The 22,557-nt window shown below is 39.6% G+C and overlaps 2 protein-coding genes across 2 annotated transcripts; both read right to left on the reverse strand.

Annotated features, from left to right (window-relative positions):
- Positions 1-115: 115 nt before the first annotated feature.
- On the reverse strand, positions 116-10,394 carry soul5l (heme-binding protein soul5, like). Its single transcript, XM_029279208.2, has 8 exons — positions 10,327-10,394; positions 9,813-10,033; positions 9,016-9,075; positions 6,869-6,950; positions 6,157-6,277; positions 5,576-5,715; positions 4,726-4,889; positions 116-2,988 (listed from the first exon to the last, which is right to left on the reverse strand). Coding segments are annotated over exons 2-8 (1,089 nt in total). The 5' UTR covers positions 9,815-10,033; positions 10,327-10,394; the 3' UTR covers positions 116-2,468.
- A 1,577-nt stretch (positions 10,395-11,971) lies between these two features.
- On the reverse strand, positions 11,972-22,401 carry LOC109991891 (protein GPR108). The gene is made up of 18 exons (XM_020644321.3): positions 22,035-22,401; positions 21,316-21,435; positions 19,888-19,938; positions 19,618-19,709; positions 18,632-18,702; positions 18,252-18,457; positions 18,105-18,167; positions 17,917-18,018; positions 17,692-17,825; positions 16,876-16,951; positions 16,631-16,704; positions 16,419-16,536; positions 16,199-16,329; positions 14,866-14,909; positions 14,719-14,768; positions 14,264-14,347; positions 13,932-14,053; positions 11,972-13,530 (listed from the first exon to the last, which is right to left on the reverse strand). Exons 1-18 carry the CDS (start codon positions 22,128-22,130, stop codon positions 13,443-13,445), a joined length of 1,722 nt encoding a protein of 573 aa, XP_020499977.1. The 5' UTR covers positions 22,131-22,401; the 3' UTR covers positions 11,972-13,442.
- Positions 22,402-22,557: the final 156 nt, after the last annotated feature.

Genomic DNA, 22,557 nt, shown 5'->3' on the forward strand with positions numbered 1-22,557 from the left:
CCAGTCGTTTTTTCTCCCAATTCTGTCTTTACATGTACAGGGCCCTGGGTTTTGTAATACGCCCCTGCTTCAGACTATTCAAAAGTAAATACTAATCATCAAAAGAGTCCAACAATAGTTTGTTATGGTTTTTATTGCACCTTACATTGAACATACAGTATGAAGCTCAGATACACATATAGATAGAAAGTCTTTGATTAACAGATGTACCTTGTATTGCAGTGGTTGACCAGGCATCACTCATTGGGATCTTTGAGACACTTTAACCTCTGTTAAGATCAAACTCTTCAAAAATAAACTACTGATCATCTCCCCAAAAGATCACAAAGATCAGCGTGTGTTGTGGACTTACTCTAATTCAGTATTCAGAGCTCTTTCTTTGTGAAGTTTGCAAAAAAATTAAGGAGCAATGGAAGGCATGCATTGCTTTTATAGTCCTGAACTTCTTAAGCTTTCTTTAGAGGCACATTTCTACTTACACACTGCTGCCAAAAAAGTTACTTCTCAGCAGAAATATGCTTAAAGTCACCCATGGATTCACAACATAATATGCCCCTAGTGGTCGAAACTCAGCAGGACACCTTTGGGCATAATGTGGAAGTGTGAAAAATAACATGGATTCAAAAAGATAGGAAGGATAATGTTTTTTACTGTTACGAGAACATTTGATATTATTGGTATTAATATTATTTATTCCAAAACATTTAGGCCTAAACTGGGTTAAAGATACATGTCTGTAATTGTTGAATTTTATACTCAGGTTCAGAAGTGACTAAATGGTGAAGATTATGTTGACTGTGATTTAAAGATGCTACACTAGTATTTGCTTTCTTTTTGATTTTAACCAAGAAATTAAGGCTAAACCTCAAAACAGGCTGTATTTTGGTACAACACAAACTGTATGTGATTAACAATATCCCTTTTTGTCATGATCCAGGTTTATTTATTTTTATTTAACTATTTTAAGATTCTATTTTGGGATTTGTTTTGCCTTTATTGTAGAGACAGGACAGTGGATAGAGTCGGAAATTCAAAGAGACATGACATATGGGTAAGGAGCCACAGGTCACATTTGAATAAACTATTTTCTAAATACTTTATAGAACCAATCATAGTCAGGTTTTAAAGCTGCCCCAAAGATCCCAATGAATGTGCTCTCTGATTGTATCATGGTTAATCACACATTGTATCATGAAATAAATTGACATGAAGCTAAACAGAGAGTAGAAGCTCTAGAGATGTTAGTTCCTGAAACTATGGACAGAGACTTTAAATATTACAGCATCCAACTCTTTTAACAACAATGGATAGAACACATTATGACTATTATGTTTCCTCTTACTCTTTCGGATCTACTCTGCTAACCCGTAACACAGATAACCATTGAAGACTTGTTTGTCTCTAAATGTATTTTAGGGTTAAACTTGAAATAAGCATCTTATCAAATCTACATTTTAATATCAATATTTCAAATCGAAAGCTGTAACCACAGTGACAGACTTATTTATAGGCACACTGATATTTCTATATTTATTTTCCAGATTAAAAAAAACAACAAATTTTTAGTATTTCAAAATCTGGAAAAATGAGCAGCAAATCATATCTCAGATGTTGTTTGGGATTTTTATTTAAATATAACTAGAGATGCTCTGATATGGAAAAATCCAGACTGATACTGGTGTTTAAAATAACAATTTAGCCGATTGTTGATTCTCATACAGTTGTTTTTTCTTTGTAATTCTTCATGTCTGTTTTTCAAATGAGTTATGAGATTGGATGTTTTTAAGCTGTTGTGAGTAGTCCATGTCACTGGAACATGACGCTGCCGACATTTTCTTACTCGTGCCATTTTGTCTAACATTTGACTTCTTCTGCAAGAAAGTATTTCTGATTCTGATTCTGCCCAATAAAAAAACCTCTTCTCTCAATCAGCATTTAGGTGTACTAGCTCTCAAGCTCTAATTAATGCAGCACAAAACATAAACATCCTAGCATGCCACATTGCAAGTTGGCAGATTTGGCCGTTTTAAATTGGGCTATGATATCTTTTATTGATGGCAGGCCCCTGAATTGAATCAAAATCCTTTCTTGGTAGACTTTGGAAATGCAGCAAATATATCATACTGTCAATAAAATATTGTGTTGTGATGAAACATGTTTTTTTAACCCCTAACATTGAATTCTCACTCTCAAACTGATACATACATGTACACTTTACTGCAGCTCTGTGAGCATTTCAGAAAGACACAGTGGACAGATGTGTGTTTGCCTCCAGGAGGCTGCAGGTGCAAAGCTGTGATAGAACATATATTTATACATTATGTTTTATAAGGTCATTTTTTGTGATTTATGGAAATAGGGAGATATGAAAGATGAGAACAGCTTTAACCTTCAATCACACACATTCACATTAGATTGCTTTTGACTATACCTGCAATAGCTGCTTAAATCAAACCTGCCTGCTAATGCTAATGAGCGTCATCGGGCTCGACCACAGGGTTACTGTCGTCTTGTGTGTCCACAGGGCTTTGGGCTGTGCTGTTCCACAGGGGAGCATCAGACTGCTGCTCCAAAGACGGGCTCACAGAGACCGGATCTGATGAGTTATTTATCAAGGCGAGCAGGATCTGGGCAGAGGTGGGTGGGTGGCTGAAAGCAGGTTCAGCAGGTAGGGTGGTTGAGGGACTGGATGGAGCGTTAGATGTGGGGAGAGCAGTGGTGTCAGGGGGTGTTTGAGAGGAGGAGTTGGATGTGGATGAGAAGTTGGAGGAGAAGTTGGAGGAGAAGTTGGAGGAGAGGATGGAGGGGGTAAGTGCGGGAGAGTCAGAGAGGGTGTGTGGGAGTGGGTCAGAAGTAGAGTCTGTGGGTGAGTGGGTGAGGGTCGGCCTAGGGGTGTGTGGGGGTGTTGGTTCCTGTGGATCAGTGCAGACTGGCTCCCCCTCGGCCATGTACCACACCTCATTGTGCCTGTTCAACAGCTTCAAAGGACTACACACACACACACACACACACACACACACACACACACACACACACACACACAGATACAAACAAACAAACAGAGAGAGACAGACACACAGAGTCGAAATAGTTAACGCCCTAAAAAACAGTTTCATTCACCAAGCTGTTAGGTTGTTGAACTCTCTCATACCCTACCCTAAAAAGGCTAAACACTAACTCACCCAAAAACTATCACACCATGCACACCATGCTTTCTATTTCAGAAGCTTTAATATGAACACACTAATCGTCCCCCGCTTTATTATCCTTTTCGTTATTAATGTTTTATTCTTTTGTTTGTTGTTCTTTTTGCTTTTCTGTGACGCTGAGGTCTGCGAACCTCTGTATGTCTTGTACATATGGCCGAACTGACAATAAAGTAACCTATCTTAGACTCTTCAAGAAGCTGACATTGACCCTTGGTTTGAAAGTAAAGTCAATGCAGAAGTTTCTTTAACCTGAATTATATGTTAAGGCCAGCAGGGGGAGACTCTGCTTGTTCTGAGAGGAAGTCCAATTGAGTACTTGAGAAAATTACCCTTTTTTTTTATTGCGTTATAAGCTGAGTAAACATTGTCTTAATCAGTTTGTAGTTTAAGTTGGATGTTTGTTTATGAATTATGGTCCCATCAAGAGTAAAATGGGGGCTGGAGCAGTGTGCATTGTAGGGCATGGCCACTCAGGGTTTATGAGTCACCACTAATGTGACCTGCCAATAGGGATCCAAACTCTTTTTTAAGAGCAGTCACTCTTGGCGACCAGGAGAGACAGTAATCCACAAACCTGTTTGTGATTTAACCATGAACCCTTCACTTTTTTATTCTATGACATGGATCCAGTTTTGTCTCAAAATACATTTTGTAATTGACAAGAAAATTATACAGAATGAAATGCACAGTGGGATTCTGTTAAAAAAATAAAACCCTCCCCTCCCCTGGTATCTCCACCCATGGACTCCACACCCAGCCTAGAGAAAAAGCTTTTGCGCAGGTCTGCCATTTTTATTCTCGCTAGGGAAGGAGTGATGTTTACCGGGAAAACTCAGGGGGGCTCATTACATTTAAAGAGACACACACACCAAAACGGAGCGTTCTGAGAGAGATGGTTTACACAGGGTCACAAACCTCCTCTGGTGCTTGATTCATGTTATATTTTGACCAAAGCACAGCACAGATGTTTCATCTAGACCACAGGGGACTGTTTGAAAAGGTAGAAAAGGGGTATAATGTGTCCTCTTTAAATGATTCCTTGGAATAAAGTAGGGGTTAACTTTACATGAAAGTAAAGTTGTTGATGTAGAAAGTCATTTTAAAGTCTTTTCTGCATGGCTGTAGGCTTCACGGCTAATAAAGATCTTCTTAATTACTGCTTATTGCTAGAAGTTACAAATGAATGACATGAGTTGCACTTGAATTAGATCTTCAAAATGATTTGCTCTGTGTTATATTACCACCTAATACCGCCCCATACTGAGCAAAGCATAAAGATAGTCATTCATTTACTTACTATGAATAAGCAGTATTTTCGCACAGAGAAAACTCTTAGTTAATGGCTGATTCGTTACAGTGTATTGTCATGCAGAATAAGTGGAGTGTAATGACTAAAGAAGACGCAAAATGCAACTAAGATGCATGCTTATAGGCTACTTTTTCATTTTGCATCCGCTACTTAATATAAAAGTTACCAAAGATTTAAACGATAGAGAAATTATAGACATGAGTGTACCTGTCATATCCGACTCCATAGTGGAAGCTGTGGTTATATGGAGCTCGGACTCTCTCCAGCTCTTTGGTCAGTAGGTGAGCGTGAAGCCTAGAGGTGACTGATAGCATCCAGCCTCCATAACTCCTCACGTACACGTCCATCTCTGGCATCTCTGTGAAATACAGCTGTGCATGGAGGTGACATTATGAGTCACACAATGACACCCCATAGATTACAGTAGATCGATAGGCAAAGAGTAGACACAAACACTTTTCAAATATATGTTTAAAAGCACACATAGTATAAAGCAAAGACAAATATCAAAGTGAAATTCACCACTAAAATCCTGAAAGCTGACGGACAAAGATGTCGTTATTGTAATAACAGGGTAAAGCAGATACTTTTAAATACACTGGAACGGTAATGGTTTAGGAAGGGGTGCAAGAAGTTTACTGATCATTTACTTGAATGTAAATAACAATAAAAAAGACAATCCATTACAAGTATTCAAAATGTTTTGTCTTAACTGTTTCGTTTAAAGTTAGTTTTAACTTCTTTTGATACAGTTAGCTAGTTAATTTGCTCAGATTTCACATCAGGAAATCATAACGCAGATACAGGAAAGCGGCACTGACACCATGAGCCAGCAACATCTATTTCTCTTCTGCTGAGAGCGAGAAAGCTGCAGCTGCTGCACTGAATACTGTACAAACATCAATGCCCTCTATTGATCGTAAAGTGATTATATTACACTCTGATACCGGCAGGATAACAGTATTTGACCCTATGACTGGCAAGGGCAAACTCACCGCCACCTGGATAAATCTGTCTGATATCACCTTACACCCACAGCCCCCGCAGCTCTGCTCACCTTGTCACTGGTGGGTGCAGGCGGTTTCTCCTGATAGGCTGACGGCAGCGGGAAGTTGAGCGTGTAGACAGCTGGCTCCCACATCTTGGTCTCCTCTGGGATCTTCACCAGGACAGGGGCAGTCATCTCCATCTGGATACCTGCACACATAGAACACACACTTACAGAAGAACAACCACATGCTGCTCGGGTGGTCCAAGTTTCCGAGTTGGGAAGTCGTTCTTCCAACTTCAGTGTGTTCACGTGGTTTCAGTTCGGAAAGTGGGAATGTTGTAAAAATAGCACAAAAAAAGCGTTGATGGTACGAAGAAGATCAGTGAAATGGTACTGTTAAAAGTTATATTTGAGCAAAAAGTTGATATGCAATACCTGAATTAATTAAAAGTATGTTAACATTAACAAAACATATTTTGCCCCCCATTTGATGACGATTATGACGTCAAGTTGGGAAATCGGGCACCTCATTTCTTTTCCGAGTTTCCGAGTTGTTGTTCCGACTTGAGCAGGTGTTTATGTGCATTTTACAACTCGGAAACTCGTTTTTTTCCGATTTGTCCGACAACACATGAATGCAGCATTACCTCCTTCGTTCGCTCCAGTGATGTATTGGAAAAGTCTTCTGAAAGCCATGGCTGCTCCGACACCCATGAAATAAGCTTCAGCGTCTGTGGACACCCAGCGAGTGGGGCTGTAGTGTCGCACCTGAACACACACACACACACACACACACACACACACACACACACACACACACACACACACACACACACACACACACACACACACACACACACACACACACACACACACACACACACACACACACACACACACACACACACACACACACACACACACACACACACACACAAGGAAAATAGAGAAATAATTGATTGATATGAACATACAAACATGTGCCAAGGTACCAGTAGGGTCTTTAAGGTCTGGGCACAATGAAACATGTTAAAAAAATATACGTCATGTACTGTCACAGCCAATCAGAAAGCAATAACATCTGTTTTTTTTTGTTTTTTTTTTACAATGTTTTGTGTTCTGGCTAATTTAGCTAATTGAAGCATGTGATGTGAACAGAATTTTCTGACACTTCACATCCAGCAATCATTTATTGAATCATATAACTTTGGGGGTAACATTTTTTTTTCCTAGGCAATGCCAATGAACGTTGGAAAGGGAACTGCTAAAAAGCCAGCCAACATTGTGCAGCAGTATTTGAAGAGTAGTGGTAAGTTCCCTGCTCTACTAATTCTGAATGTTAGAATGGTGGTCACTCACCTCATACTCGTCTGTTTTGCAGACAAGCTCATACTCCAGACATTCCTTTGATTCTGTGCAAAAGCTGTTGTTGGTACTTGGCCTATAACAGATGGTAAAAAAAAAAAACATTTTCAATATCCATCCAAACTATTTTTCCCTAAGTGTGTGGATCGATTAGCTTACATCTACGTCCCATGATTGTTTTTCATGGATTAAAGAAGGTGGCAACTGAATACGATGACGTTATATAGACAATACTGGACAAAAAAGTTTAAGGCAACACTTTGTCTTAGGTCTATAAACTGTCTGTTAATTTTTTAAATTCCAAGGGACATTAGAGACACTTAAGAACCAAAATCCTGCAAGACGCTAATCAGTGGGAGCAATAAAGTGTGTGACTTAGTCATAGGGTGCAAAACTGGGTACTTAGTTCTAACATCCAAATTCATATGGCTTCTAGTCCAACATCAATTCTAGTCATTTGGCATTTCATGAATAAGAAACCAAAAAACTATACATTCTGTTAAACATTAAAGTGTTTCGGAATGTTTCATAGCAATGGCAGCCAACTTCTTTGCTTTCCAAAATGCTACAAGATTGCTTAAACCCTCCCCAAATTAGATCAACGTTTGTGTTCACCTGAACACCTGCCTGAGAAAATAGAACATGTGGTTCATTGGCCTTAACGGTACCATGACCAAAACTAGAATCTAACACCTTTCGGATGAACATGAGTCTTATTACCCATCTTCACAAGCGAGGAAAGCATACTGTACTCACATACCATTTCCATAATTATTAAGTGCTTTAGAAAATGTGGATCATAAAACTGGGGAGAAGGTGAGATCAGAAATATGGGAAAGAGAAAATTAAATGTTTCAGTAAAGCTGCAAAAAAAACAACATGTAAACAATCAAACCAAAAGAGAAAAGGTGAGGATCATTTCAACAATGGACATTTTTATTCAATAACCATAGAAAGTAGACACTGGCTCATATCAATTGAACAGCTGTGACCTTGGAACATTTTAAGGTCAGAAGACATAACAACGCATTGAAGTATAGAAGGGCATGACATCCATTAAAGATTTTGTTTGTTGAAAGTAACATCTAATAACTGGATTAGACCTCATTAATGCTCTTGTGCCTGAATGTGGAAAAACAACAAATCCCTGCAGCAATTTAAAAGCTTTCCGAAGAGAGTGACGGCTTTAACAGCCGCAGATTAAAGCCCATTGAAGAATGTAACACTCACATAACACATGTATGGAGGCTTTTACTCTGTTTTGAGCAAACGTAATCTACTGATCTATCAAATCATAACTAATCCACTTGAATCCCTCGACTGTATATTTAAATCTGTACACTTAAACTCTTTTCTTTTTTTTTTTTACTGTTAACTAAATGATTAAACTACTTTGTGATAGAATAAAAAAAAAATGTTGGTTGAAGTATTGACATTTCTTCCTCACTAAACTTAAATGAAGATCTGGCGCACCTATAGTCTAACAGTTATGTCGAGCGCCCCATGAGGAGGCTAGTCCTCATTGCACCGTCTGTGGGTTTGAATCTGAGCTCGCCCCTTTGCTGCATGTCATCCCATCAACAATTCCTGTCTCCCTTCAGCTGTCTTATCGAATAAAGGCAAAAAGGCCTCAAAGCCTCATCTACTCTTATAAACCAGCCCTAAACAAGAACAATGACATTTACCAGAACTGTAACACCGTATTATCACAAAGTATCTTATACCTCACGCCACACACCCCTGACCCCCTCTTTAACCATATAAAAAAATACAAAATCAACTTTTTTCAAATGATGTAATGATGTTTAAGTTTCAGCACGACACTTTCCTCCCAAAATGACAGGAAAAAGAGAGTTACTTCAGGCCTAACTTTCAATCAAATGTAATAGGTTAGTACATTTTGAAAGTGCATATCACTTTCTGAGTCATAGTTCAGCAAATGGCTGATCAACATGATCTGCTCGAGCTTTCTTTCTTCCCGTTAACAAGCACTTTTCCTTGCCACTGTTACTTTTGCAAAACGTTGCAAAGTGCTGTGCTCATGGTGGATGCTATATGCAAATAAAGATTGATGATTAATTTGATTGACTTGTATGTAACGGCAATGCAGGTTGTGAACGCATCTGAATGTATACACTTACCCAACATTTCCTTCAGCTGAGGCCACTAAGGCCAGCACAGCGAAGACTGAGATAAAATCCCTGAGGAAGAACAGATAATACATCTTCATTTAAAATGCTCTTAATGCAGGTAAAACAGTGCATTATCCATTAAAAGATATTTGCTGCATGCCTATACTAAAAACAGACTCAAATCGTTTCACTTTTCAGCATACACGTTTTATTTGACAGATGTAAGAAGCTTAAATCTGTCAGTATTCCTGTCAGTGTGCTGCATTTGTCACTGCAGAGCTGAAATGGGACACGTTTTTCCTGCTCTGAGAGCGACGCAAACAGGAGAGAGAGGAAGAGATGTGCTGCATCATCAGCCTCTGCCGCTATATATATAAAAAAAAAAAATCAAAGACGTTTTAAGGTCACGGAGGAACAGCGATAAGCAGCCTATAGCTTATTTCATCCCATTAATCATAATCAACCAATCTACTGCTTTTTAAACCAAGACCGTGGGAAAAATAAAGCCTTTTAAAGTTCTGGTGGATTGTCTACAATACAATCTCCTCCTCACTTGTCAGTCTGACTTTTGTTCTTTTAGTGATTTTGAAAAGATGATGCAGCAAAATATTGCGGCGGGGGGGGGATTTCCATGCACACACACCCGATCAACAATGACGCAAAAAAAAAAAACCCCCAAAAAACTTCACCTGTGCATGACGCAGCACAAAAGTGGTAGCTACAAGCTATGACAAGCCTATATGTTTCTTATGAAATTTGCTATGATCTACGAAAAAGAAGGATCAAATAGAAGAGCTGATACTTACATTGTCCCGGCCCCGTGTGCGTGTGTTCCACCTGCCAGGGGAGCGCAGGGAGGAGGAGGAGGAAGAAGAAGAGGAGGAGGAGGAGGAGTGATGGAGACTGCAGTGTGCTGCACTCTGACGGGCTCCTCAGGAGTGACTGCAGACTGCAGAGGAGAGCAGCGTCCTCGTGGAGCTGCTGGGGAGGGCGGGGCTGAGTTGACAGCAGACTGCAAACTACTGAGCTATCAGTGGACAGAATGATATGAGACTGTTCACAAAGAGAGATCACCTCTATCTCTGCAGCAGGGAGGAGGAACGATGGAGAATGCGCCATCATTAATCCATCAATGCTGTTAAAACATTGTCATGACCCGGCTCAGGAAGTCACAACAAGAGACACACAAAGGTAACGTTTAAATCATTATTTATTTACCTAGATTCAACCAAATGAATAACTAAACAATTCTTAATTAACCAAATTAGTCTTTATTCTTTATTTAATTCCAATAAGACCACATTCTCAAACCAAATGTACCTGTGGAGAAGAGCAGGGTGAGCAGGGAGAGCAGCAGAGTGTGTGTCTCTGCAGGATCTTAAGTAACCTCAGCCCACCAGGCTACTCCAATTAGTGCTGCAACAAGACACACCTCCAAGACAATCAACATACAATGAACACAACACAAGTACCTGCTGACCCTACTGGGGCATCACAAACATGAAGAGGACTGAATGAAGCTCTAAATCCACTCTGAACCTCTGATATAAAGTTGTAGATGACTTAAAATGGTAGATGCACGCTGATCAGAAAACATAGGGGCTGAAATCCCTGCTAGAAGATATTATCAGATATTACCATTCATGATGAAGCTGTTTGAATACCAAGGTTGCAATATTTTGTGCTTTATACGAAATACTCCGTATGTGGTCACATATTAAAACGTTGTCATCATCTGTTTCATCCGGGGGTTTTTTTTAAGTATGTTTATCTCATTTAACTGTACAGGCTGTAAGTTCAACACTACGATTAAAAAAAAAGGGAACAGGCTGACAAACAAAAACCTGAAATAAATGCTGCAGGTACTTAAAAAACTGGACCTCTATTACTTGCAAATGTTTTATTTTATTTTCATCCTTAAAATAGCTAAGTGCAGTTTCTTCTTGTACATAACTGGTCTTTGTTCCTTTTCGTCTTTATTTAGTCCTAATGGTGTAATTATTTTTAACATTGTTATTTCTATTATTTGTTTTTATTCCTATTTCCAGGAATAAAAACCTATAAAAACCCTTCACTATTTGCTATCAAGTATGTTGAACACAGCCGTATGCAGAGCCTTGCCTATGGTAAATAGTGACGTGTCTCCCTACATCTAACCTCACCAGAAGCTGACTCAGCATAGATGGCACCATATACCAGACTGGGAACGTGATTGTTTTTATCATTGTAGTGCAAAAAAGTTTGAATTGAATTCCATAAATTTATGACATTGATCATTTAAAAATAGACACTTGACCTTTTGTGAATTGATGTAATATTTCCATGGAGAATGTCACCATATTAATAACTATTTTCCTTTACATTTTTAGACACATTTTGAATATTGGCCTGTGCTTTAGGTAAACAGATTTTAGAGTACTTTCACTTCTAGTTACATATTTCCTTCAGTTGACACGATATGAAATGGATTTAGTAAAGTCTGTAACATGTCTGAAACTCTTCATTATTTGTTTGTTTCATATTTTTCGTCTCAAATCAAGGTGGAGACAGAACTATGGCTGAACTGCTTTATTTCTCCAGTGTTGACACCTTTGGTTTAATGATCTATTCATTTTATTTGTCATTCTTTTGAGTTATGTTGACAGCCTCGTCATTTCAGAGCAGAACGCGTGTGTTTGACCTTTCATTCTCATCAGTTAGGTGCTCATCAAAACTTTCAAGTTGCTCCAGGAAACCTCTGGTGTTTTTTTTCTTACAACCATTTGTTAACAGCTAACGGTGAGACTTAGAATTAGAATCCCCAAGTGGAGTGAAATTTTCTAATTTTTTATGAATTTACAAGTCACAATGGCCACAAGGCTTGAGAAGGTGTTCTTTTAAATTTAAAAAGTTGTAATTTGTTTGGAATCACTCAGTATCCCAAAAAAGCTGTAAAATAAATAAATAAATCAAACACAAATTAGAGTCCTTTCTAGAACACCAGCTTTATTGTAACAGTTCACACAGATATCAAATTTCCCTCTGTAACAAGCACAAAACGACTCTGCTCATCTGTTTACTGCTGTCCTCTTAGAGCCTGGAGACCAGTCTGTAAACTCTGCAGCTATGTACAGGAGTGTCTGCTTTTCCAATCTTAGTCGTCGTTCCTTATTCCTCATATTTTATCTTCCCCCCAATCTGTTAAAGGAATCAAAATATTCTCATTGAAACTGATTCTGTGTCTTATAACCATCTATAAAGCCTCTAAGCATTTCTTATCAAAGTGTTGTGTGCCTCTTTTTGTATCAACGGTCTTCCTCTTTAAATTATTTACAAATGGCCGTCTACCCCGCCCGGCTGCAGCACACGAATCTGATCTTTCACCGCACGTCTTCAATAATTAATAAAATAAGCTTCACATCAAGAGCAAGGAAGGTAAAACCAAAAGCAGATCAATTTTAAAAAATGATGGATTAGGTCACTTCTCTTCACACCAACACAGTATGGCCAAAAGAACAAAAACAGGAAATAAAGGCCATGTTTGAACACAATTTGGGCCAATTGCTCTGGGGACTCGTCCAAAAAACGGTTTGTCGATTGACCTCAACCACTAAAGCACTAAATTACAGCTGCAAGGAGCTCTCCAACAGAAACCATAATACTTGAATATAACATTTCAATATATAAAAAGTAAATATATTGAAATATAGCACATCTTACATCCATATATTTCAATATAAAAATCTAAATTTGAAGAAAAACAACAACTGGACTGTTTGGGAATGAAGGTGAATAATCACCAATGGGACGTTACTGACCCCTGAACAAGTTGGAGGGCCAAAAATGTAGATAATTGAAATTTGAAATATATATTGATTACAGTTTTACCTGAGTGTGGGCCATTGTCTCTAAAGGGAAGTGAAAACAAATCTTGTTATCCCACATTCACGCACACACACCTGTACTATTGGCGCCCATGGAAAGGTACAGCGAAGAGGCTTGCAGAAGTACCTTTTTTTTTTTTAAATAGCCGATATAAACACAATGGAAAGCAAGGCTTCCACTCAAATGATAATTATCTTTGGAGAGAGAGAGAGAGAGAGAGAGAGAGAGAGAGAGAGAGAGAGAGAGCGAAAGAAAGAGAGAGAGAGAGAGAGAGAGAGAGAGAGAGAGGCAAACTAAAGAGCATCAGAGCTCCTTTCCGTATGTCCACCCATCCATGTGGCAGGAGCACAAGCTTTCAGAGTTTCTGAGTGGAGTGTTCAAGGAAACAAAGTGAGTCTTTTTTTTTTTTTTTGCATAGCCAGACAGTGGGCTGCAACCACTTCAAGAGTTAAAGAGGGAAAGCCGTCACTGTGGGGGTGGGGGGGCTGTTGGGAAACCTTGGTCCATGTGTATCCCTGGGGATGTTTTACTGGGTCCCCCCCTCCTTCAAAACTAAAGATGCAGCTTCCCTCTCACAAGGTGGACTCTTTCTGGCGATCGCGTCCATTAGATGTTTTCTTGACTTTGGAAATCCCCTCAAGTGCACCTGACTCAGTCACTCTGAAACCAGACAGACACAGAAAGAGTAAAGCATCATATAAACCTTGTTTGAACTCTCATCAGTCCTTAGAACCTGACGAAAAAGCCTCGTCCTCAAGAGTGAGAAAAACACAGGAATTGTAGACATTAGCTGTTAAGCACTGCCCCTGAACTTATCCTGCTTATATAGACTGAGAAAAACTGACAAAAGTGCTGCTCTGCCAATAATGGTAACTTAAAAAAATCTCTTGAGTTCATTGCATGCTGGCCTGCAGCCTGGAGTGTGTGAATCGGTAAATGAGGAGAAGTACAATACATAAATGAAGCCATTTACTGTTTGATTGTCACTACACAGGCTGTTTAGACAATGTGTGGAACAGCGTGGAAATAAAACCTAAGAAGATGTGATGGTGTCTGCTTACACTTCATCCATCTCCACGTCCTCCTCGTCCTGGGGGAGCTGGAGGTAGGGGTTGTTGGACGCTGGTCGGAACTTGTAGCCCGTCAACACGAAAAAGATCAGAGTAGACACCTCCACCAGAAACTGAGGACGTATGAGAGATTAGAGAAGACATAAGTATGTACAGTATGAACAAACATCAAACTGGCATGCATCCCATTAATACTTCCTGCCAATCCTTAATGGTCAGTGTTTAGTGTGAGTGAGGAACAGGGTGTGTTGTTTGACCTTCAAACAAGAGCTCTGCAGTAATAAAGTCAGACTTTAAGTGAACATCGTTGTTGCTCGTCTTACCTCGTAGCACCACTGCCACTGGAAGGGCATGGTGACCTTGAGCAGAATGGCTATGATCCTTGTGAAGTAGATGTAACACACAATCTAAAAAGAAAAAGAAACATCTCATTTGAAAATAGACAAACAGTAAGAGACTTCAACTGTTGCAGTTTTGTGTTTACCCTTCATTATTTTGCCTTAGGTTAGTAAAACTTGCTCTACAACATGTAAAATGAACGACATTATAGGCTTTTGTTCTTGACTCTGCTGAATAAGTGATCAACTGATCTTGTCAATTGCAATCACTTTTACAATTAACTTAAGAGTAATTGATGCCAGATTATTAAAAAATGTCTAATTCATTCAGGCACTATCAACATCATGAATGCCTCTAAAACATCAAATGTTGCAATCCGAGTGTATTATACAGCAAAGCACGCCAAGTGTAGATACATCTGAGCTGAACTCCTTCTTACCATCACATAATAATGCCGGAAGAGCTTCAGTTTCTCCAGATTCATGGCAGCTAAAAGAGACATGGACCAAATTTAAAAACAAATAGTTATAGCATATGCAACTGTACAACTCAAAACCTTTGGTCTGTTTCTGATTATGATTCTCACCTTTGCCATCAGTGCTAGACGCCTCTTGTAGGTGACGGATGGACCTATAAAGACAAACGTGAAGACCCAAAATGTTAGTTACCATAATGGGTTAACTTGCATGGCTGGAAATCTAATTTACCGTTTCATCAAAAAAATAAAATTGAATTTTTTAAAATGAAATTCCAAGATTTTGGTGGGTTTTGCCGTGGTATGAGATGGGAGACGTTTATTTACTCTCCGAGTAGAAACGACTGTTACAGTAACCCACGGTAACATCCAGGCTGTCTCCCTGCCCAAAAAGCACCCACCTACACGTGTCCCCTTAGTTGAAGGACCCAATTCAAAACATTTTTTACCATAATGAATATGTTAGTGTAGAAATACATGTTAACAGGGTCCCTCTGCAATGACTCAGCTTACTTCTGATTGCTGGTTTTACCGCTCATTCAGCCCAACAAACTCCAGGTGGAGCTACATGTGCGAACATCGACAACCAAATTTCTCACCCCAACTTTGAACAAACGTTTCCCTTCAAGCCCCCTAGTATTATTTCTATGTGAAGTCAGGGAGAGCTGATGTTTAAAAGCAGCAGGAAATATTCAGGATTGAGCGGGTGCTAGAGATTCTTGTAAAATCTGTAGTATAAGCCACAACGGTATATAAGAAGAAGTCCATTTTTGGGTCTCCCAGAGGTAAAAAAAAAAAAAAACGGAAAAAAAAACAGATTCCTTTGTGACAATTTCCATTACATTCAGCAAAGTCAACAGTGTGCAGTTTCTTTGCAGCTTTCATGAATCATCTGTATTCACAATGTAGAGTTTGCAACCCTGCTAGATATCAGTATGGTAGCTGAGCTCTCAGCCTACAGGAAATGTGAAAGCTGTGAAGTATGGCCAATTCACCAAGAGTTGCGCTGCCCATTTCAACAGGTCACTTGTTGTCTTTAACTGAGGAGTCTTTTCAATCAAGCCAGCACTCCACAAGGTTTATTTACTGAACAGTATACCACCGTTTTCTGTTAATGCATGATTATGACCTTGAGAAGAAGAAAGGCTGGTGTGCGTCATTATGTATCCCAGCACGTCCTGGGCAGCTGTGTGGCTGAATCTTCAATCCCATTAGGATAAGTGCAGTGGATGTTGGTGGTGGCTGCACTGATCTTCATGCCCATAATAAAGCAGCTTGATTCTCTTTCCCACAAAATGTTCTAGACATTTTGGATACTGTACTGGATTAAAACTGGGCCATGATACAATTACAGCTCCTATTAACCAAACTAACCTCTGTGGAAACGTATAAACTCGTCTTAATTCTAAAGTACACATTAAACTGGCCGCGCACACACACTGACCAGACAACAGGGAAGAGGATGGCTCCACAGCAGATGAGGTCGACCAGGAAGAGGATCTCCTTCCACAGATAGTATTCACTGGAGCCTTCCTCTGTGGACTCAATGATGATGTAGGCCACATTAGCCAGGACCTAAAGGACGACATGCAAGACGATCAACAAAAACCAATTCATTTAGAGTAAATATTTATACAAAACTAGTGTCTCATGCACATACGTACCTGCAAAGGGATGACGATCATGAAGATCTTCTTCTCCTTGTCAGACAGAATGTATTTAACAAAAGCCCAGCCAGTGCCGATCAGTGCCAGTGTGATGAAGAGGAGCGCCCCTTTAAGCCTGGTAAGTACATCAATTCAAAATGTGAGCGTTAAAACACAAACTAGACTCCTGAATAAATGTTGCCTACATATCCTGGTGACATTGTACTTACAGATGAGTGATGTAATACATGACGGCCCAGCCTTCAATAGGATGCCCCTCAGTGTTGATGAAGTGATAGTTGATCTGAGAAATAAAAAAAGAAATATGCTTCATAAAAGGACAAAGATTCTGGATGTGTTGTGAGCACAGTACGCAGCACACAGAATAAACAGAGATAACAGAGACATCCCCATAAAAGCGAATTATACATCACAGAGGATACAATTGCCTGCTACAGTGCTGATGTGTACTTACACTGTGGAAAACCAGTGATATGGACTTGGTGAAGGCCAGCGCTGCCATCAGCCAGTGGATCTTAAACACACTGTACCTGTGGGCAAGAACAAAAACTGTTTATAGCAGTGACTTTGTAACACTAGCAATCAGTGTAATCAATTCCAATTCAATTCCATTTTTATGACAAATTTCAAATAAATGTAAACTCAATGTGCTGCACAGAGGACAAAACTAACACAAACAATCATCAGTAAAAACCATAAATAAGACATTTATAAAATGACCCAGCACCATCCCATACTACACACACACCTATTCCTAACAAGACACACACACACACAGGGCCCTACACCCATGTAAGCACACACAAAGACAAAGCAGCTGCCAAGGAACGAAAGAACAGCCGTGTTTTATGAGTAGTGCAAGAACTTTTCTGCAGATCTTAGGCCAGCTGGCAGTTTGATCCATAAAAAGGCCTCATATAGTGACTAAACGCACCTTTATCTGATCTGTATGCAATTAAGTTACCTCACTTCGTTTAAGATACGCTATAGTTGTGGTTTTTTAAAACGAAAATGTCTTCACTATGGTCAGTTCAATACTTTGATACTGATCGTAGACTCCATAAAGTGGACAGAGCCTGGTAGTCTGAAAAGGGGGGCCATTGTGAAATTGCCTTAAATGACAAACTTTGTGTCATAATGCAATCCCAGGACAGATTGGCTCTTAATTTGAATCGTTTGCTTATTAATCTCCATAAACACACATCTGCATATAAGAACAGTTTACAGTCCAGTGGCAATGCAATGTCAGTGTCCCTGTATGTATATATACCTGTGCTTCATGAGTGTGTACACCCAGACTAAGGCAGCAGTGAAGAAGACTCCAGCCATGCCGATGTAAAGACGGGAAAGAGGAATTTCTGCTGCAGACAGGTAGCCGCCTGGATTCTTCTCTGTCACTTCCACCTGCAGAGGAAATATTCAGGTTAACACATGCACACACACACACACACACACCTGAGCATGCCTGTACTGACACGAAACATACTGAACTTACAGTGAACGAGTAGGGATGCTTTGGTCCAGGCATCCTGTTCTTACAGTAGTGAAACTTGAGGCTGTAGAGACCCTCTGCCAGCTCCCCGACAGTAAGGTGGAACTGTGGAAGATGACAGAGAGAAGAATCTAATGCAACAGTGAACACCATCATCCTTAAATTATAACAAGTAAAAAAATTAAACTTACACTGAAGTTGTAAGAGTCGTCAACTTTGTCCAAAGCCAAAGTCAGCTGTGGGGTCTTCCCCAGCTGGAAGTAGAAACAGATTAGAAAATTCCATCATGAGTAGATCGCAACAACAGACACACACACGCACACACAAACACTTCTTACCAGAAATTCCTTTTCTTCTGCTTTCTTGTCTTCAGATGCAAGCGTTATCTTCCCATCAGGCTCATCTTTATTCTTTTGATCAGCTTGTTGGTTCTCAACTTTGACATCCTTTGGTTTGACTGCATCATTGTCCGTTTTTGGAGTCACGTCTGGTGTAACAAAAGAATTAGTAATGGCTTCCCTGGCTTCCCTGGCTTTCCTCTGACCTACAGGAAACAAAATACAGATAAAGGACACATGAGAATTAAGTTGTAGAAGATTTCAGCTACTTTTTAAACAGTCACATGAAAAGCGCTGTGTGTTATTTAATAATCAGAATCATTTATTCTGTTGCTTAAAAACGACTACAAAGGGAGTTGTGAAGTGTGCAGGACACTGACCTTTAGGGGCTTCAGCCTTTGGCTTCGCGATCAACAGGTTGTCTTGAACACCCGTAGCTTTTACATTGACACTACACAAACACAGAATACTTATTTTACAATCAGTTTTCAGCTTAGGCTTACAGGACACAGGTATACACATACAATGTTACAATTTCATTTAACAGACGCTTTCGTTCAAAGTGACGTACATCTGCCAGGAGGTAAAACACAAGCAAGGAGTGGGAAAAAGTAGCCAGCTACCCTACCCACGACCCCTCCCAAAAATGTTGGCTTCTGGCACATTTTAAATACACTACCATGACAATTTTAACTGACTGTAGCTTACAAACTCTACCTGTCTCGCCTCTCTCCCTGTCCAGGTGATTGGCTTTACCCCTGGCTACCCTTTAATTATCAATGTTTTATTCTAATGTGCTCTGTGACATGCCTTGCAGTTTGTCACAAGTGGAGCTTTTCTATCACATAAAAGTTCCGACATGTAAAATAGAGAATTATTTTTTACCCTTAACCCAGCACCTCAGGGTGCTTAATATTTATTTAATAATATGCTATCAAGACGCATTGCTAGTATTTGCCGAACATTGAAGTCTGCTCTCAGCTGAGCACTCGCTTGTAAAATAGACAGGGAGAGAGAGTCGAAACTTTGTTAGACAAACGATCTTATAAGAATAATCAAAAATAGAAAGAAAGTGGTTAGCTGTAATTAAGGTACTAGTCGTCTGTTTGGCTGACTGCAGGCGCGTGTGGAAAGCCCAGCAGTAAGTGCAAGCAAACAGCTTCAAGTCCAATCCGACACAAGTGCTGACAGGCAGCGCACAGGAGACAATGCACAGGGCGAACAGAAGTTTCTTCCACATCAGTATCATCTTCATCATCAATATTCTAATCAGTATCAACAACATCCATTAAATATCTCAATATCATGACCATTAAACATCATCAGTCACATGAATATCGGAGTACTGCTGCTGAAGCATACACACCTCAGAGTGTTGATATCAATAAGAAAAAGAATGACAGGCTCTTTGTTTGCCACATTGGTGAGGATGAGCGGGCATATCTCTGGCTCCTCTGCCTGGAGGAGAAAAAGACAAAATCTCAATTAAAAAAAACACAGAAGAAAACAGTAAAAGAATCACTAATAAGCATCCGAATGCACATTTCACCACAGACCTACCCTGTGATTAAACAGCAAATTAGCGTGATTTATATTAAACCCAATATGAAAATAACTTCGAATTGGAAGTACTCACTGTGTAGGACAAGACTCCATTCACACGAGACCTGGAGAGGCTGAAACCGACCTAAATGGGGATTTGTACATGTGGTTACTTACATGGTTTAAAAGCATGTGACTTCCTGTGTAAATACTGTTTTTCACTCTTCATGGCTCTCAGCTTTCAAAACTAGAATTATAACAACTCTGGCACGATATAACAGCTCCCAATGTTTTCAAGCAACTTCTAATGACTTAAGTAAAATCATTCTATAAGCTAACAAGCAAGTTCAGTAGTTTGTGTGTACTTTTTTTTTTTTAACCACATGAGATTGACTACTTCAACTCATAGACTTAAATATCAACTTGCAGACTACTTTTGCCGTGTCAATAAATCGCATTATGATAGGATTTAGTTTGTTTTAGATCTACATGGCACAGTGACAAATGTTTGAAGATCTACTCTCCTGTTGGTCTTTATTTCAACACAAAATAAGAATATGGTTAGCTAAGTGGCTTGATCAATTGGCTGTAAACTGTTATTTATTGAAGATTGTGTGTATTGCAAAAAACTAAATCAAACTGTGCGATAACTTAAAGCGGTGGTTCCCAAACTTTTATCGGCCGGGCAGATCATGAAAGAATCCCCATACACATCAACACATATCCACATACAGTACACTAAACGCAGTGTCAGTCAAGCTCTTTACTAACAAATTCCTATATCTTGCCATTTTTCTCAAACATTGGCTGCAAAATGTACAGAACAGCAACTTGAGTTTGTCACGTTTAAAGAGGAAGAAATTCAAATTTAGACAGCAACATGGAAACATGGAAGTCCTCTCACACAATATTTGCCAATCTTTGTTAGCAGTGAAAAAGGATGTGAATTGTCTTTGCTAAGCCTTGCTGCTGCCCCCCCCCCCCCCTCCAGGGTCCTGCGCCCTTAACCGACTTAAAGGTAAGGGTGGCCTAGTTGCATCATTTTTTGTGTCTACAAATGGCATTAAAAGACCAAAAGTACTAAGCTTTAGTCTCTAAATGCTTCTCAATTAATTATTACTTTTCCATTTGTTTCTTGCTCTCTTGTCTACTGTGGACATCAATAACAACCTTACAAAACATGTCACAGAAACATAATCTTTCACCTTTAGTGGGGTCTACTTTAAGTTCCTGAATTCCAAGTCAGAGAAACCTTTATGACGACTGTGTCTTAATGAAATGATATTCTATCAAGCTTTGCCAACACCGGCAACAGTTGTAAGTTCATTTCATTGTTAGTTTGGCTGATTGTACAGGATGAAATCCAGACTGAGAGGCTTATCCTGAAAAATACAATCGCATCTGTCCCTGCGTTGCTTCCTCGTAATTTCTTTAAGAATAATTCTGAAGAACACGACTCCAGCTGTTGAAAACTTCACTTAAATGTCTTCGCGCACATGCAAACAAAACAAACACTTCTTACGGGGTTCAGGGTGTAGTTCACCAGTTTTTCTGGGATACTCAGAGAATGCAGTTTGACATCAAGAGTCCCATTGGCAAAGAAGCCAAAATTGTTGAGGTCAACGGAGGATCGTGTTTCGTTCTGGGAAGAAGGAGGAATGGAAAAAAAAGAGATAACAGTTCAGTCATTTGATCATTAAATGTCACAACAGCAGACTGGCTCTTCAAACAATAGTTTTATCACAACAATACGACATCATGTTAAAGACAATTTTCAACACTTAGGATATTTGTTTTTTTCTGATACCACTTGTTTATAAACGTTTAATTAATAAAAAAGAAAGCAGAATACAAAAGCTACGTCTTTTTTTTTTTTTACAAGACAGGGGAGTCTTGCAAGCAAACTCATGCACACTGTCTAAATGAATTAATATGTTGGTAATGAATTTGTGCAACTTGGTGAGTGTGGAGAAGTTTCACTTGCTATTTGTGTTCATTCAAACCAAGAAATGACCCAATATGGTGCCTAAGACTTCAACGTGTGTTGTCCTGGTGTCGAAACCAGTGTCGATGTTATTGGACGTTAACTAGAATCGTATCAAAAGTTTTGAATTTCTGGTGTAATGAGTGACAAACCAAACATGCTAGGAGCGTCCGTCAAAGCTAATTAAGGCTTTAACACATCTCCGCCCTACAGGACACAATACAGCTCCTAACTCAAATCCAAAATGTTATATTTACCTTCAGGGTAAGCTTGTGTATCCTCGCTTTACATCCAGCCAGCAGTAATAAAAGTAAATATCCAGCTAACACACATACTCTCTGTCCCACAGCCATCACCAGGCAGAAACCAGCTTGCTAACGATGAGCAGCAGCTAATGTTAGCGAGCGACAGTCTGCCAGATGGTTAAACAGATAGTTAAATAGCAGTGTTAACAGGATACGAAGTGAGTCACAGCTATACTAATCCGTTATTTTAGTGTTTCGACTCTTTGATTTCGTCGTTTGTTGTCAAATAAGAACAATTTGTGTTATGTTATTAGGTCTGCCTGTGCCCTCATCGCGTACGGTAGCTGCTAGCCTGTAGATGGCAAACTCTCGCTTCCTGGTGGTAAATCGAGAGCACAACATTCAGCAAGGTGCGGACAGAAACGTCATCGGTGGCGTAGACGCGCACTTCCGGTTGCCCTCCACGAATATCGCTCCGAGTGCAAAACTGTGCAACACAATGTATCAAGGCAGGACGTGTATGTGTGTGTGTGTT

This window comes from Labrus bergylta, chromosome 1 (assembly GCF_963930695.1).
Source record: "Labrus bergylta chromosome 1, fLabBer1.1, whole genome shotgun sequence".
Classification (NCBI taxonomy): domain Eukaryota; kingdom Metazoa; phylum Chordata; class Actinopteri; order Labriformes; family Labridae; genus Labrus; species Labrus bergylta.

Bases quoted from the DNA above. Each gene is read 5' to 3' on its own strand.
- LOC109991891 (XM_020644321.3), bottom strand. From the start codon at position 22,130: ATGGCTGTGGGACAGAGAGTATGTGTGTTAGCTGGATATTTACTTTTA. The intron at 21,436-22,034 runs GTAAATATAACA...CCTTCTTCCCAG, and splicing joins TACACAAGCTTACCCTGAAG to AACGAAACACGATCCTCCGT. The intron at 16,537-16,630 runs GTAAGTACAATG...TGTACTTACCAG, and splicing joins ATGTATTACATCACTCATCT to GCTTAAAGGGGCGCTCCTCT.
- soul5l (XM_029279208.2), bottom strand. The intron at 6,951-9,015 runs GTAAGTGTATAC...CATCTGTTATAG, and splicing joins TCAGCTGAAGGAAATGTTGG to GCCAAGTACCAACAACAGCT. The intron at 4,890-5,575 runs GTGAGCAGAGCT...CTCCATGCACAG, and splicing joins CTGCACCCACCAGTGACAAG to CTGTATTTCACAGAGATGCC.